The sequence below is a fragment of the Procambarus clarkii genome, chromosome 51, assembly GCF_040958095.1.
Source record: "Procambarus clarkii isolate CNS0578487 chromosome 51, FALCON_Pclarkii_2.0, whole genome shotgun sequence".
NCBI classification, from domain to species: Eukaryota; Metazoa; Arthropoda; class Malacostraca; order Decapoda; family Cambaridae; genus Procambarus; species Procambarus clarkii.
This window is the reverse complement of record NC_091200.1, coordinates 11,038,281-11,055,969: the sequence shown is the minus strand read 5'-3', so window position 1 is coordinate 11,055,969 and position 17,689 is coordinate 11,038,281. Positions and strand designations below refer to the sequence as shown.

At 42.0% G+C, this 17,689-nt stretch overlaps 2 protein-coding genes across 7 annotated transcripts in view; one reads left to right on the top strand and one right to left on the bottom strand.

Annotated features, from left to right (window-relative positions):
- The window catches only part of RpS18 (ribosomal protein S18), a 33,778-nt gene extending 24,528 nt beyond the window's left edge, over nucleotides 1-9,250 (bottom strand). Inside the window, exon 1 of the mRNA XM_045769132.2 lies at nucleotides 9,227-9,250. Within this exon, the coding sequence (XP_045625088.1) occupies nucleotides 9,227-9,229 (3 nt within the window). The 5' untranslated portion in view covers nucleotides 9,230-9,250. The remainder of the gene's footprint in view (nucleotides 1-9,226) is intronic.
- The window catches only part of LOC123774630 (mid1-interacting protein 1A), an 18,610-nt gene extending 2,046 nt beyond the window's left edge, over nucleotides 1-16,564 (top strand). The window contains exons 1-3 of one of the 6 annotated variants that reach the window (XM_069304009.1): nucleotides 1,839-2,020; nucleotides 14,103-14,222; nucleotides 15,357-16,564. In XM_069304009.1, coding sequence (XP_069160110.1) covers nucleotides 1,854-2,020; nucleotides 14,103-14,222; nucleotides 15,357-15,852 — 783 coding nt within the window. In that variant the 5' untranslated portion in view covers nucleotides 1,839-1,853 and the 3' untranslated portion in view covers nucleotides 15,853-16,564. Of the gene's footprint in view, nucleotides 1-1,838; nucleotides 2,021-11,212; nucleotides 11,561-14,099; nucleotides 14,223-15,356 lie in introns of those variants that run through there. The other 5 variants (XM_069304008.1, XM_045769125.2, XM_045769124.2 and 2 more) reach the window with 5 other exon arrangements.
- The last annotated feature ends 1,125 nt before the right edge of the window (nucleotides 16,565-17,689 follow it).

Sequence of the window (17,689 nt, the reverse complement as noted above, 5' to 3'; positions counted from 1 at the left end):
GCCTTGATTTCTGATCCTGTTTAGTAAATCCTGACAAAACCGAAACGATGGTCGGGATTTACTCGACTGTGAAAATGTCGGTCAGGACCCAGGGATGCCCCAGAGGGCTAACATCCCGTACTCTAGGCGACCAAAACTGATTGACGGCTATTATCACATGCGTAAAGTTAAAAGCATAAGAACAAAGGTAACTGCAGAATGCCTATTGGCCCATACGAGGCAGCTCCTGTTTATAACCACCTAATCCCACTCATATACCTGTCCAACACACGTTTGAAACAATAGAGGGACCCTATCCTCCACGTTACGCGGTAATTGGTTCCACAAAACAACCCTGTTACCAAACCAGTATTTACCCAAGTCTTTCCTAAATCTAAACTTATCCAATTTATACCCATTGTTTCGTGTTTAAAAAAGTTGGTTTGGTAGGCTTCATTCCAAATGATTGGTTAGTACAGCGACGGCCTCGCTTCTCCTTGATGGTCAAAGTGGTTGGGGCATAGTTACTTCACTTCTTTCTATCCTAATTGCTATCCAGTCCACATATATCCCTTCAAAGTGCTAAATAGTCATACTCTGGCTTAGCATTTTCTCCAGATCTTGAGCTTCGTCAGTTTATGGTTTATAGATTTGTGGAACCAATTACCGCGTAACGTGGAGATGGGGTCCCTCGATTGTTTCAAGCGCGGGTTGGACATGTATGAGTGGGATTGGTTGGTTATAGATAGCTGCCTCGTATGGGCCAATAGGCATTCTGCAGTTGCCTTTGTTCTTATGGTCTTTGAGATGTTCCTTTTAGTGTGTACTTAGCATGTTCAAGGTGTCAATTAGGCAGCAAGTACGAGGGCTGAGTGTACTTTCTTGGTAGTATGTGTTTACTATATTTGTGCTGCAAGACTGAGCTGCGGGTTAGAGGATGTGAAGAGAGGGACGAGAAGGCTGACGCAATACTCGGAAGACAACTACAGGTATCGTAAAGTTAAAGGCTTGGGGCTTGGGAGCTGTATGTTGGGAGTAGATCAAATAGCAGCACTTGACGCCAGAGGAACAGGACAATATCGGAAGCATGTGGGAAGCCAACAAGCACACTCGACCAGCATAACAAAAACTTGCGTAATCTACTTTCAAGACGATATCTACAACCTGTATGAAGATAATGGTAGAAGCGTCACCAGCATGGAAGCTACATAAAGATAAACTGGAAAAAGTGCAGAGGTTCACAACATGACTGGTACACAACACCACACTTCTGGGGAGGCCAGAGACGCGAGTTAGATTCCATTGTATTGCTTAAAAAATTCATTCATAAATCATAATATTGTGATTTCAGTTTTGAAAGATCAATCTATGCCCGCCAAACACACACCGAAACTACGTTGGTACAACGTTTGAACAAGTTTTAGCGCCTCCTAACCAATTATAACAACCAATATAGCAAGTTGTAACAACGTTCTAATAAGTCATAAACACGTTAAGCCAAGATGTAACAACTTTATTACAAGGTGTAACAAGCAGAAAATAGTTTCGGTTTGTTTCCAGGGCGGGGACAGGTATAGGGCATTCAATCAGAACCCTACAGCATTGAAGGAACAAGAGAATATGTTCACTACATAAAATATATTGAGGGGAACAGAAGGGTTGCCAGAGAAAGCCTTTTGAAACTTGGGAACAAAAACTGGAACTGGAGACGCAAATTAGGTGAAGAAATGCATGGAAATCCTCGTACGTTGTACAGGTGATCATGTGGCATGTACTGGAAGCAGCAGTGTTGGAAGCCACCTCTGTTCACAACTTCATGGCCAGTTGCGACAAACACCTTAACCGTCACGAATGTTTACAGCCAAAAAGAAAACATGAGGTATAGAACAAGGCTACAGCTCGCGTGGGAGGAGAGGCGCAGAGTCGGAGCAGACGCTGGTGGACTGAGAGAGTTCTACACCAAAATTCGACAAGACGGAGAGGAACGTAAAAGTAATTTACAGAGATCACAAGTGCTATTTTCAGCCAGGAATGTTGTCAGGTTGGTATAGTGCGCATGTGTTGGCGGGGATAAGGTCACTTGGAGGGGGGGGGGGAGGGGTAGGTTGCGGCAGGCTGGCAGGCGTACAGGAAAGAGAAAGATTTCTAGAGTAAAGAGTTAAGCTTGTGAACTGTAGTGTTGGTGTTGACACTTACTACACTCCTGGGTTGGGGTTGCTAACACCTAGCAATAAAATAGGTACCTGGATGTTAGTCAGCTGTCATGGGCTGCTTCCTGGGGGTGGAGGCCTGGTCGAGGACCGGGCCGCGGGGACACTAAAACCCCGAAATCATCTCAAGATAACCGGTTGAATCGCCCAGGGCTGCATGGCCTCCCACTGGCTTTACATTCAGTTGAACTTTTCAGTAATATACTCTCGTAGATTATCTGGAAGGTCATAAGAATGAAAATGCTTAAATGACCACAAAGTTGTCTAAATGCTGCCCAGCGACCTCTGCCTTCGAGGTAGTTGTGAATAGATTGTAGAATTTGATGCTACAGTATCGGTGTTACCCACAATGGTAGTGTAGTGTGCTGATTGGACAGAGAAAATACAGTAAATAAAACACGCACATAATCTATTCCTTAGACTTAACGACCCTTACCCTCCACACGTATGTTTGTGGGAGAGGTTGGTTAGCTTGGGGGAGGGGGGGGGAGGGGTTGATGGGGTTGTTTGAGGAGAGTGGGCGTTGTGGGTGGTACTTTGTACTCACCTTGATGGGCTTGCAGAGGTTGAGCTTCGGCTCTTTGGTTCCGCCTCTCAAATGTAAATTAACTGTTTACAGATTCCCGAGCCTACTGGGCTCTATCATATCTACATTTAAAACTATATGGAGTCTGCCTCCTCCTATAGCGGCCTGACAGCTGAGTGGACAGCACTCTGGATTCGTAATCCTGAGGTTCCAGGTTCGATCCCCGACGGAGGCGGAAACAAATAGTTTCTTCCACGCTGATGCTCCTGTTCACCTAGCAGTAAATAGGTACATGGGAGCCAGACAGCTGCTACGGGCTGCTTCCTGGGGGTGTGTAACAAAAAGGAGGCATGGTCGAGGACCGGGCCGCGGGGGACGCTAAGCCCCGAAATCATCTAGAGATAACCTCAAGATAACATCGACCACATTACTGCCTAATGTATTCTATTTGTTGAAATGCACTAGGCATGTGTGGTGCAATTAGGCATTCTAGTGCAATAGACTAGAATGTGTGGAAGAGAGCATATTGTGGGTCGAGGTAGAAGTGTTTGTTTTTTCTCCTACCACAGACGTGGCCAGACATTTACAATGCTAACCAATATGTATACACTTTCTTCTGTCCTCCATGGACAGGGTTTGAGATCTGGTAAACATATAGTTCAGTGATCTATTGAACAACTACAAAAGGTGATTGTAGTAATTTTAAAATGCTAATCTAACCTACCAACATAAATACACAGATTAACATGTCTTACATAGTGTTCGAGGTGTCTCGTACAGGTGGAAGGGGTGGCAGAGCCGCTGTGATTTACAGCATCTTGTTATACGATGAGTTATTGTTGTTAAAGATTCGCTACCTGGAACAAAAATTCCCAAGTAGCACGGGCTATGGTGAGCCCGTAGTGGTACCGATGAGGATTTTGAGGTGAGAATGTATTATGAGAGGCCGGGTTGCCTCACTGAGGGGTAACGGATGTGTGCTGATGCAACTGTCAGTTGCCTTTATCATTGCTAAACTGCGCAGTGTATGGTTGGTATTTTAAGCTCTTGTTCAGTGGTTTATCTGGTCACTTTCATGAGGCGTTGTTAATATACGCGGCTCAGCTGGCCACGTTCTTGTTGTTGTTTAAAATTCAGCTACTGGGAAGAAAAAGTTCCAGGTAGCACGGGCTATGGTGAGCCCGTAGCGGACTTAGCTGGCACAGGAGCGGTGGAGAGAGGTAGCCATGTTCATTGATAATTATCCGCCAGAAACTTTGTATGTTAATGCCATGCAGAATTAAGGCCATAGGGTCGATGTCCCGCTCGTTGTACACACCATCATGAGCCTACTTGCAGGCAGACTATGGGTTATTTTTCCTCATTTGAATAATAAATCGGTAAAATAGTTCAATTAGGCTTATTTTGTATCTGAAAATATTAAATTATTATTATTTGTAGCCTTCCGATTCAGCTACTATACTATAATAGTTGTATAATGGAATTATAGTTGATCTATTTACCACACAATACCCATCCTATAAGCGGTAGTTAGGCACATAATAGGCTCAGAAATGGAACCCTGCTAACATTTAGCCAATTAAGTCAGCTTTAATAAGTTAGTTACATAGATGTATATCAAAAATATTTTATAGTGCACAATGAACTGGAAGTGAATCTTGAGTTCGTTTACCGATGCTAGTTAGAGCCTTTAAGCCAGTAACATGGTTTGTTCTACATCAAATGGTCCCCAAGCATATATTCAACTGAAAACTCCACACCCCAGAGGGATTCGAACCAGACAGCCAGGAGCTCAATGCACCATGGCGTACCCGGTTCTTTAACCACTCGATCAACCGTGACAGTACAAAAGACGTTGGTAGCCGAGGCTATTTCCCCAACGTCCCCACAGCACTTGATCTATGCCCAAGCTTGCCACCGAGCTTGGGCATCGAATCACCTCACTTTGTGGGGTCACGTTATATATATATAGAGGTAGTGTGTCCAGATGCAACGCTTCACTGCTGATACATATGTCAATACAAGCACAGATCAGCGCCAAATTTGTTTCCCCATACAATACAAAAATGAAATGAACTGGATACAACGCGTAATTAATTCCAGTTTAAGATCTGGATAAAATGAGGCTAGCGAGTTAAAATGGACCACAGCACATCTGGCAGTATAGAACACTAGGTATATTCACCACTATATCTTTCAAATTTATATAAAAAAAAATCCCCGACACCGTTTCCAAGGGGGTTAGCATAAATAATTTTGTATTCTTTGAGTTGGTTGCATGTCAGGTTGAAGTGGTTAGCTCAACACTGTTCGATGTTTTGATACACATAGTTTATATACCACACTAGCTGACGGAGCTGTCATGTGTTATGCTGATGACATTATAAATAATAATAAATACATTTTTATTCAGGTAAGGTACATACATACACGGTAAGATACAAAAGTTGATGGATTTATAGATAAGAGCTAGTATATACAATGCCTAAAGCCACTATTACGCAAAGCGTATGCGTCGCATAATACATTTGTATTGTTGTAAATACCCAAACTCGACTGCAAGCTCTACGTTATTATCTTGTACTAAACGTGTTGAATGTGGTCACATTTATCTCTAGAACAAAAGCCCAGAACTCGTTATCCCTTCAACAGGACAAGTCTCCGCTGCTGTCAGTCAGCCACCAAAACAGAGACCCGCGGGCACCACCCAATACCTTGGAGTAAGTATCAACAGTGACATTATAAAGACCTACATCATAGGTTAAGACTTTAATCACTGAAATCACTTACTGGTAAGAACATTGGTGTCAGTGCTAAATATTTTATATTTAGCAGTATATTTACTTAGTCAGTGCTAGACTATTTTACATGGTTTTGTTTATTTTAGTTTATTCATTATAAATGTAATGTAATGAATACATATATAATACATCTAAAAAGAGGATGTCTGTGTGCGTCCAAGCATAGAGAGCAGACGCTTCAGGCTAGCCTCATCAAACTTCGCAGGGTGACGGGTGTGAGTAGAAGGACGGCCATCTTGAGGTTATCTTGAGATTCTCAAGTGGGGTGATGGTAGATGATTTCGGGGCTTTTAGTGTCCCCGCGGCCCGGTCCTCGACCAGGCCTCCACCCCCCAGGAAGCAGCCCGAGACAGCTGACTAACACCTCGGTACCTATTTAACTGCTAGGTAACAGGGGCATAGGGTGAAAGAAACTCTGCTCATTGTTTCTCGCCGGAGCCTGGGATCGAACCCAGGATCACAGGATCACAAGTCCCGCGTGCTGTCCGCTCGGCCGACCGGCTCCCCCCTCGGCCATAGGAGAATCTTGATCGGCCACCATGGACTTGATAGTCGGTGAGGATAGGGCATGCCAAAACGCGTATTCCGATGACAGATTTGCATTCTGGAGAGCTCCCAATATTTAACTGGTGCGACATTTTGGGGGCGACCTGGACACCGCCGGGTACCCTATCTAGTCAGACAAATTGTGCTAACAGAAGAGCGCTTGCACTCAGATGTAACTTTATGGTCCGTGCGTCACTGGCCGTGTTAAAGGTGGAGTCCGGAGAGGCGGCGGCAGCCAGCCTCCAGACTATATTGATCGCTTTCCAGACTATATTGATCGCTTTCCAGACTATATTGATCGCTTTCCAGACTATATTGATCGCTTTCCAGACTATATTGATCGCTTTCCAGACTATATTGAACGCTTTCCAGACGATATGGATTTGTTCATCATCACAAGGTGAAAGTTTTTCCGTGGGCGATAATTTAATACATGTGCGTATTGTCTTTAATTGGTAGACTGTCTCTCGCAGGATTCAGATTTTTTACATAAATGAGAAGCTTCTGAATTTGGACATCCTTTTATTTTCAGACATGGGGTTTGGTGTTGCTAAATTTTCAGCCACATTATTGACGGGTTCTGCTTCTGAATTTTTGTTAGTGTCAGAGAACGCAATAAGACGACAGCCGGTGTAGGAGTTGATGTGACGACTTGTAATGAATTTTATAACTTGCTTATCAAGATTGTAACTTGCTTAGCTAAATGGATTGTGGGGTTCAGTCTCTGAGCCCATTATGTGTCCTCTGTAACCCTGTCCACTACCACCCACAAGATGGGTATGGGGTGCATAATAAATGAACTAAACTAACTAAACGGTATATGTGGTGTGACTATTTTTAAGTTCGTATATTAAGCACCAATTGCCCACCTGTGGGTGGTGGTGGAAAGGTTACAGAAGGTGCGTAGTGAGTTCAGGAAGGTGTTGTGGCTATTGTAAGAGAAACCCGTCTTCTCGTAAAAAACGTGACTTTTTAGGCGTTTTCGTAACCAATACGTAACAAAATGCAACCTTTTAATATTCATGTTTTCAACGCATCGGACTCGGTAGGTTTAGAGAGACTTGTTTTCGTTCGTATGTTTGTGGTTAGGTTGAAAAGTTGGATTTTTCTTTTATTGAGTGGCAAATGAAAAGAATGTGCTGGTTTGGGAGTGGTCCTGTCAATAGATACCTTGGGTACATATGCTGGTTAGCATTGTAAATGTGTGGGGCCACGACTGTGATAGAAAATAATAATAATAATTTCCTTGCCGGTAATGCGGCTTTACAACGCACTGTACAGTGTATGAAAAGTTTGAAACTCAAAGTACTTTTATCTTTAATCGCATTTCGTTAACTTGAAAATATTGAAGAGTTTGTTATTGCACATAGGGATCAGAAAACATCAGGAAGCCACAAGTAACGCGTCAAGTTCCTAGTACGGAATAAATACTTAAGATTTAATAAATGTTTAAGGCCATCGAAGATTATCAAACATTGACTTAAAGAAAATTACTTTTGTATCGTGCATTCAGGCATTAGTCAAAATACCAGTTTTAAAATGATAGGCCATCACGTCGAACTCTTTAAGTGTTCTTTAATAGTGATAAACGTATGGGGCGGGTTCCAAAGTGATCTAACTCGAGGTAATGGCATGCAAACGTTTTACAATGTCTTCAAATCCGCCTTACATGTTGTTTCATCAAAAGCCTTCTATAAAACTAGTTTGGATCGTATGGTCTGCTGTTTGAATTCATTTTATCCTTTCCGATTAGCACTAATTATTTTATTCCATTTTGATTTTGGGTCACATGTTGTAAGTACTGTACACTAACGATCTTAATTCCACCCAAAATGGTTATTAGTGGGGATCTCTGTGAATAAGGTACAAGGGTTGTAGACGGGGACATAGAGCTAGGCCTCACTAATTAGTACTCAGCCTGATTGACTCAGTTGATTGACGGTTGAGAGGCGGGACCAAAGAGCCAGAGCTCAACCTCCGCAACCACAACTAGGCGAGTACCTACAAGGTGAGTACTGCGCGAAAGTGGGTGGGTAATGACCGTAGAGTTGTGTATGGTGGCAGTCGTCCCGTGCTCAAATAATCACGATGACAGACAACTGCCAAAGATGAAGTTGAACTGAATCAAGGTGCCTCCGTCTCTGTCGTTATGATCATATTTGATCCAAACATTCTGGTCTGATAAACAAGAAATTAAGACTCGCAGACTTAAATGCACATAGTCTAAATGTTATTTGTTTACATCTGATGTTGGTCTGTGTGTTTGGGCAGCACAAAACATCCACCAGACAGTGCGATAGTAATTGTCAGGACCAGATTGGGTTATAATGTCATATTTGATCCAAACTAGGCTTCGTACGAGCACGAAGTATTGACCAAGATTTATAGAAACTGTAAACTACTTAAGGTAATGCCTTGCTTTTAAGAGCGAATGTTATCTTGCAATCATATATTTAATATTGCTTGAACAAATTGCATATTTTAAATGTTCTGGCTCAAGTTTACCTATGACCTAATGTCCGGTATCATGGGTAAACCCCAAGGCGTCCAGACATGGGGGAAGGAAGTCCCTGAAACTCTTGGGAAAGGGCCATTTGATCACTGGAATATTTTAGTTTAACTTTACAATTTGACCTTCAAAATGGCATATATTAGTCGGGTACATTTTCTCTTTAAAGGGTTAAATATTAATAAAACGTGTGACTACGCGGGTGAGTGTCGGGGACTTCCCTCTACCTGGTCCCAGGTTACGCGAGTGTAGCAGCAACTTGCTATGAATAATTTTAACATTCTGCCCATGTTTGAGCTGCCAAAGCTCTGAGATGCTTACCTAACTGCTTCGGGTATTCCGCATATCCCGTCACCCCATTAATTCCGCGAGAGGCTTGGCAAGCATGACCCCCATAATGCTTCTACACTTCTTTACATATTCTAGTGCTTTGGAACATGAATTTAGTCACTATGCGAGACATTCGGCATAGTTACCGACTTGGGAAGGAACAAGGTCCATTCCACCACTATGTAAATTTTTTTACGTTAGCCTAGCGTCTCTTGGTAAACAATCACAAATTCCAGTGAAAGTAACTTTAACGCAACACACTAAAATAAGCCAGCAGGCACGTTTTGCATACCTTAACAGCTTTTCCGCTGCACTGTGAACTTACCATTCAAAACAATTTGTCGGTATCTAGAAGGGTTTCGAAAGAAGCTTTACCTACTGCGAGCAGTCTTGGTGACACGGCGTCATGCACTAGGCTACTGTTCTCTCCGCAGACCATTTTCGATCCATGTAGATTGCTATTCGCGTCCTGGTTGTGTAATGGTGATAATGAAGAATAAATCTGACCTAATTAACCGGGAGTGTTTGACGTCGTGACAAGCATGGGGGGGTGGGTGAAGAAGAGATTAAGTGGTGTTGCTAGACAGTGCCAGCCAACTGTCCTCACTCGACAAGGCTGCCTGTTGTTAGCCTGCGTGATCTCACGTCCATGCTTCTCGAAGCTCTAATCTATAAGTTATGCCCGGTCAAGTGCCAGCTGACGAGGTGTTGCCTAGCTTGCTCAGGTCTGTAAAAAGTACCTCCAAGGTCAGACGGGTGAGCGCCTCCCTTCTCTCGGTCCCTTTCCCTTTCCACAAAACACCATTATTTAACTTGGCACAACACATGGTTTTATTATTATTCTGTGAACTGGTTGTACGAGGTGATGACAGTCGTATCTTTATCCATAATGGCTTGTTGATTTTTACACCCCCTTCTCTCCTAACCTTCCCTTCCCCATCTCCCTTCTCTCCCCCGACCCTCCCCACCCTTCTCCTTGAGTGGCGAATTAAACAATAAAAAAAAAGCTGGGGGTTGTGGGGAAGATATTTCATTCGGCACAGCAGGGCCTTAGTAACAGATATCAGTGGTTATTACGGGGAGGGAAGGTGGGTAACGCAGGTGGAGAGACGTAACTATCCTGGCCTATCAGTATGTGTTCTTGGACCCATTTTACCTAGGTGGATGGGTGTGATTAGTAAATAATCACCGTTGCATCACAGCGAGATTGGCACCAAATAAACTGTTTCTGACGTATGAGTTAAGTTTATAACTCTGGTAACTTTAGTGACATATGGATGATTAATAATAATGATACAGAAGGACAGTCTTAAGTTTCGCAGAAATGTGCTTAAAAGAGCTGCAGGCTTGTTGATCCTGCAGGCGTAATCACACGGAGGGTAGCGAATAATAGAGATGATCACGACATACAAAATACATGGTGACCCAGACGTAACATAAGCACACAAGACTGAGCCCTGTTGTACGAGTAGTAAAGTAACTGAACGAGTTGTGAAGGCAGGGAGTATATGCAAACATCAATAATGGGTTCAAATCAGAGTACAGTGTGATGGAACTGAATAAATCTCACAGTATGCCATGTGATTACCACTGGAATGCTAATTATAGAATATGATTAATAATTGTGTACAGTATGGGTTTGTGAGCCCCTTGAGTGACCTTATATTGACGAGGGTGAAAATAGCCTAAACTACTCTATCCTTTTGAGATGTACTTTATTTTTCTCGATAAACTTACTTGAACTCTCTCTCCCAGTCGAGCTAGGGTTAAGTGGCGAGACCCGAGAGCTGAAGCCCATCCCTTGCAACTAGATAGCGATTAATTTTCTTAAAGATATTCTAATTTTAAACGAGCTGTAATAGATCAGAGGTAAACATTGTTTAGACAATAATATATAATTACAATATAAACAGTATATTAAAATTTGTCTATTTTAAAAACTATACATTACAAGAGGCTGGTAAAAGTAACATGTATTTAGTTATTTGGGATTAGAACTTTTGAGCGGATAGGCTAGATGAATCCGGCCAAGAAAGAGTAATAGTTAAATGAACGAGAAATGTTGTATTAAATGCATTTAGCCCACTCATTAGGTTATCACATGGCGATAATAAACTTGCAGGACAGTCAAATCCTCCCCCAGTGTATCTAGCACATGTCTGGTGTGTGAAGTGACATGCAGATAAGGTGCACCTGTACGTATATGCCTTACGCACAAACGTACGCGCATCCGTGCTTGTGGTGGAGGCTGGGCGTTGGGAGGGAGGGAGCGAGGGAGTGTTGGGGGCTGTATATACTGGCCTCGCCCCGCCTCGCCTCACACAGTTCTTGCTAGTGCTCCTGAGAGGTAGTGTCTCTGTGCCTTAACTCGCTACTCTCATTCCTGGGTTCGTGTATCCACTTGCCCTCTTGGATTTGAGAACTTTTAGCATTATTAAGTGAATACCTAAATCCGAAAAAGAGAATTTCTAAGGATAAAGCCTGGAATACACTTAAACGAAGGGCTAGCTTGAGTGGAAAACTCCATTGACGAGGAGAAAGGGAGGTTGGGGTGCATTTAAATGCCTAGCCAACCTAAGCGCCAAGTGGCTCTCCAAACTAACACAATGCTGTACAACTCTGTTGATAACTACTACCCCGCTGGTACTGACGATAACAGGTAAGGATAACGCTAACATTAGTTATAATTGGTAAATGTTTGAACCAAATAACTCTTAGTAAAGATTTTGATTGGATGTACAAGTATACATAGCAGTCTGTCATGCCTTTTATAACTTAATATAGTTAATTTTATTCGAGAATTTAAAATATTACCAACTATATGTTGGATGTAGGCCTTTACTCAAAATTTAACGGGAGAAAAGCGTTTTTGAGGATAGGCTGGCCATATGGGTATTAGCCTATAATTAAAAGGGTTGTAACGTCTAAATATCTAAATGCTCTTTTTTTTTTTTTTTCTGTTCACGATACTGTACGTGAGGTTAGGTAGTTCATAGGGCAGTGTATTAGCCACGACCTACACTACTGGAGAGGCAAACTTGGGAGGTTGGGAAGATTGTAGAGATGCTAGTGTATGTTGTAGTCAGTTTCCTCTCATTCCTTGATCAAATAAATACAAAATATTGCAAATGATGGTATGTTGCGATCAGCCGATGAGGACGGGTTGCAACATCAGCTGTTAAAACACGAAGGTAACGAGAAATAAGTCTTTAACTATGACAGGTGCACCATTGTCAGAAGTTACCTGGTTGAAGTGTCAACAATAGCTATTGACTTGGTCGTTGGTATATCCATCTCCCTTGGTCAGTCCGATCAATGTAAGTAACTGGATGGGTGACCACGTGGCCATAATTCTCTTTGTCTACTTGGGTTTATCTGGGTTGTTTTGTGTGCGCGGTCTGTACCAGGTTTCTTATATGACCACCTGCTCATTCTGCTGATCAATCAGCCAGCCTATTGCTGGCTGATCCTGCACAGCCTGTTGGATACTTAATGTTGGTAGTTTTCTTTCATCAATATTTATATTTGTTGGCAGAAGGTAGTGACTTTTACCCGCTGATGTTGCAACTCAGTCCTCTCGACTAATACAGTCTCATTTTGCACGTAAAGGCCTGCAATGTACAAAATAGAAATCGCCATGAAAGTAGCGGTTCGCAAATATGCCACGTAATATACGCATGGGTAGGTTAGGCTAGGTGAGTTGCTTAGGTTCGTACGTTTGTTTAGGTTAGCATGTTGCCACAACGTACAAAATATTGTACAAACCAAGTGGACGGGCTGGATGTTGACATCTTGAGTTATGCTTGTGGTTCTCTAGCATATTCAGTTGTAACACCTATTTTAGTTCAGGGTAGGGCAAAGGTATGCAGGTAGGAACCTGCCAAGCGTTTAGTATGCTAAAGTGTACCCGTCACCTACTTCCAGGACATACAACCAGAGTACTTTTAATTTGCTTTGCTAATTCTGAGAGAGCAGTATAAGGTATGAGTATTTTTATTCTAACCAGAGAGGAGAGACTAACCTGCCTTGAGAGGAGACGTGACATAACAGTAGTGTTACCGGAAGTCTCATCAGTGGCATCCTTGTGTTGAAGGTTATTATAAAACCTGCCATTTTGCTGTCGGAAGTTATGTCGTTTCAATGGTGTTAACCAAGATGAATTTAAATTGTCCCGTGATCTTTGTAAGTTAATTAATTTTGAGTCTTGTTTACAAGAGCTTTGCCAATGGCTGACAAACGTTTGTAGCGTAGTAGTGGTGACAGTCACAAAGTCGCCACTACTTGCGACTACCTGTGGCTTGCCTTTGTTTATTTGGAAAGGTTTAAACAGTTATTCTGGTTCTTTGTTAATTGACGATTTCTACAGGGTACAACATTGTACATCAATTTTCCAATATTTTCTGAATTTAATTGTATTTGTTTGAGAGTTGTAGATTTGTGGAACAGGCTACTGTACTAAGTAACTTGGACGTGGGGTGGATTGTGTTGAAACCTTCAGTTTCTAGGTTAGACAAATGTGTGGGTGTGTACTATAAGTAGCACTCAGTCTCGCACAATTAAATAGGCCTTTTGCTGCCTCTATATTCTTAAATATGTTTTCATGGTGCATAGACATTACATAGCTCGAGACGAACACAGAGAAACGCGTACAGGCACGTGTACTTATAAACACAAAGGACATGCTTGGGAATAAGGATATCAGGATATTTTAGAGGGAACACAGATTTATTATAAACATGACAACATTGATACAATTTTACATAATTTAGAGTAATTCAATTGAGTATTATTATAGTGACTGTTGCTTATGTTCACTGCTTCACAGGTCAGGGTGATGGGTTTAGGGTGGTGTCCCATCACAATGATATTAATTTAATGACCCGTAAATTTCCGTGTCATATTAACTCGAAGTAGAAACTGGACCCAAGCTCTAACGTGGTAACGCATCATAGTACTGCTGTAATCTGATCTGATCTGCAGGCATTTTGCTTAAGCGTTACAAAGTTTATAAAGTTGAAGGTGACTTATTATTCTGACAAAAGGGCTGATAGAATATTTTGCTGAAGTATATTACTATTCGTTAAACATGTGCGTTTGTATACTTAAATTTTGATGAGTTTAAAATTATTGAAACGTGTATAATGTCAGTGTTAGCAGTTTTCATTGTTCAGCCTGTGTTAATTGCTCTCTTTCTGCAGCAGCGTGAGGATGAACAAGCACGACGAGTTATCAGACTTCTCCTCCCAGTCTATCCTGTGCGCCATGGACCGCTTTGTGAAAGCAGTCAACAACATGAACGAAACTGTCATGGTACCTTGCAGGTCAGTCTCCAACTTGTTTTTTTCCCTGATAATCTCTACTTGATAATCTGTCCCTTGCCTCTCCGATACCTGGAGGTAAATATAATTTACCTCTCATGTTTTTGGTAAGCTATCTTTAATGGGAATCTTGGCTCACTGGCTGGCAAGTTAAACGAAAAATATTGTCTTACCAGATTTATTGCTTTTGTTTTTACTGTATCGATGTTCCACGCCTTTCCACGTTTTCCACATGTTGGTATTACCTTCTGTGTCACCTCTCCACGTGATTTTCTTGTACCTTTTCACCCCTTGTCTTCCTGTTGCTGAGAAGGCTTGATCTTGTGTAGGTCAACTGTTACTGTCATACTGTGTGCGCTTTTGTGTTCAAGGTTGAGTATATTGTAGGCTCGTTCCTTATTATTTATATAGATATAATTTGTTGGATACTTTATAACTAATTGCAACCTAGTATAAAATAATTTGATGAATAAATAAAACCTGTTCTCTTTTAGTTTAATTTTATCGTTCATTTCCTTGACAGTAAAATTATCACTAGTTCCTTCCCAGGACTATTTGGAGACCCTTTAAGACTGTTGGTAAACAAAAACCTTCCCTAGTGCTTGGAGTACAAACACTGTACCTAATGCTCAAGGTGCTTCATTGACCCCATCACTGTGCTGGATAGAATGTGGTTTCTTACCCATGATTTGTTGGTTTCGTTCTCTTCTCTTGTCATATATAAATGTTTTCAAGTGCTTCATTGTTAGGTGTTCAGAGTGAATGTTTTTGGCCAAAATCTTGGGTAATCATCTGTTGGTTTAGAGTGGCTGAGGTAATGTGGTTGCAACACAAGGCTAATCAATTCAGTTTTCATAACGACCGTGCCGTTTGGACACTTGTGCAATGTTTGATAGCAAGACTGATTTGTCAACTTACGGAATTATCAGATGTTTATCCTGAACGTTATAAATTGCAAGTCTTGATATTCAACATTATTTTATTAACATTAGGAATGTTCAGGTTAATCATAGTATGACGATTCATAGCAATCAATAACTGGAGGAAAGTTGGTTCTAGCCATTATTCCTCAAATTGGCGTGTTTAAAGTTTTTTTATTTAAGTTTAGTACTGATAGAGCAGTCTTTGTCCCTGCAGATTGCTGGATGTGGATGTTGATCCTGTGAAGGCATCACACAAGGTACCAACTATTCTGCGTGGGGGCGGCAACCCTTACAACTTCTACACTGTGCTCAACTCGGTCAAGAATGACCTTATCTGGGGTCCCACCTCTAATGACGATGACGACAACGAGAACGGCACAGTATCGACTCCAGTAACCAACACAGCAAGATGGTCCGACACATCCTCAGTCGTCCCTAGCACTGGTCACGTGAAAGGTCACATGCGACGACAGAGCACCCTCTCCATGATATCCATGTCCTCCAACACCTCAGATGGCGAGAGCGAAGGTGGGTGTGATGTGAGCGAGGGTGGAGACTCGGGCGTGGAGGGTGAGGAAGGTAGTGATGTTGCTACCAACGTGATGGACTCCCTCAGAACACACCTGATGGGCCTGCATTCGTGTCTCAACCACCTCACGGACATGGCCACCTACATCACAGATCGCTACCAGGAAGAGGTGAACGCGTAGAGGGCGTACACAAGTATGCTAGTCATCACCACATCAACGCTAGAGGACTTGGGGCGTTGCACCACGCGATTGTTGGACTGTCTCAGAGTAGGAGACATGACAATGTCTCACACGTCTTCTGGGTTGCCAATTAAATGCAGTGGTCAAAGCAACTGGGGAATTAAAGATATACCCTACCCTGGTTGTTGTGGCCCACAACTCCCACTGGAGGGGCAGGTCCCCTCGACTTGTCTGTGATAGTGCACGGGCGCCCCTCACTGTCTTCTTCCTCACACAGTGGCGCGCACCTACATTTCCATTGCTGTATCCTCATTTTATTTGCACAAATCCATATTCCCTTCACTTTCCCAACAACAAAATCAGCATAAAACAGTCTAGTGTGTCTGAGATACTATACTTATTAGCTAATAATCGCTGTATTGTGCTAAATATTTTTCTTGCATAATTTATTAAATTCCATTCCTCCCACTCTGGACCAATTTTGTGTAGTGTGGAAGAGGGCTTTATATGTTTGGGTGGAGGAGGGAGGACAGCGTCATTGTGTAGTGTGTATGTGAGGGTTCAGACTGTGTACACCTTCATGACACACATGGCTGTGTACACACACACTCGTGCACGTTTCATGCATATTGTATGGGAAGTGATTATTATGGTAGTTTTAGTATAATTATTTTGTATTGATTAGTCATATATAAATAAAGTGTTTTGTATATGATGCCTTTCATAACCATTATTTTTGAGTGTTGAATATGTCTTGGCATAGTCATGATAGATATTTACTAATGTTGTAATATATATTTCACCAAAATGAATTTAAACAATTTAGCAAAAAAAAATGTGCAATATGTAGACTAAATATAGTACCACTTAAAATTACGGCAGCAAGATTTGTTTTTGTCCTCTTAAGGACACATTCGGCAAGCTACTCGAATGGTCATGATTGTTCTTGCATTTATATAGTGATACTTAAGACCTTTTGAATATCAGGCGACTACTTAGTCTAACCCGGCTTGATTACCCTTTGAGAACTAATTTAATGATCGTCATCAACAGTGGGAAATGGCATACCAGGAGAAGCGAGTAATGTACAATACCTTCCTGTTTTTTGTTGCGCGCGCGAGTGAGCCAACAAAGTTTAGTAGCTGCCATACTGTCATACACCTCATTCAGGAGCCTCTTCTCTGACGACTCTCGCTATCGACAAGATAGCGAGAGGTACTTCAGTGGACCTTAAGTGGTAATGAGAGGATTTATCTTATTTACAATATCTAGCACTTCAGATTATAAGTATATACGAGCTCTTGTTACAGTTAGTACTTCCTCTTCCCCTTTATGTACAGTAATGTTAAAAATAGTGACTGTAAATGTTCTTGCTATTGGTAAATGTAGCTCTTTGCTTTCATTTGGGTGATTATAGTTTCATTAGTAGACAAGAGTTTGATATTCAAAGTGCATTTTCAGACAGGCATTAGTGTGGGAATAAACTGACACCCTCCAGCGAGGGGAGATATTGACTAGTAAAAATACTAGAAGACACTAGTGAAAATATTCCCAATTGGTGACGAGTTTTGGAGTTTTGTATCTGTGGCAAACTTAATATCACGAGTCCTTAAGTGTTACACAAGTTATCAGTTTGTGATTGGCCTGAGTGACCTGCACCAGGCAGAGGTGTGTGTGGGGGGCACCTTGGGGGGGGCCCGGTCTCCACCGTTTATTGGTGCTACGCGCTTCCCTGCAGTTCATGGGTTGCGTGGTAATTGCGCAAGTACGAGGATGATTTGCAATTCTCCTTTATGACGCTCTTGGGTGGTGTCCATAGATGAAAGAACCTTTACTT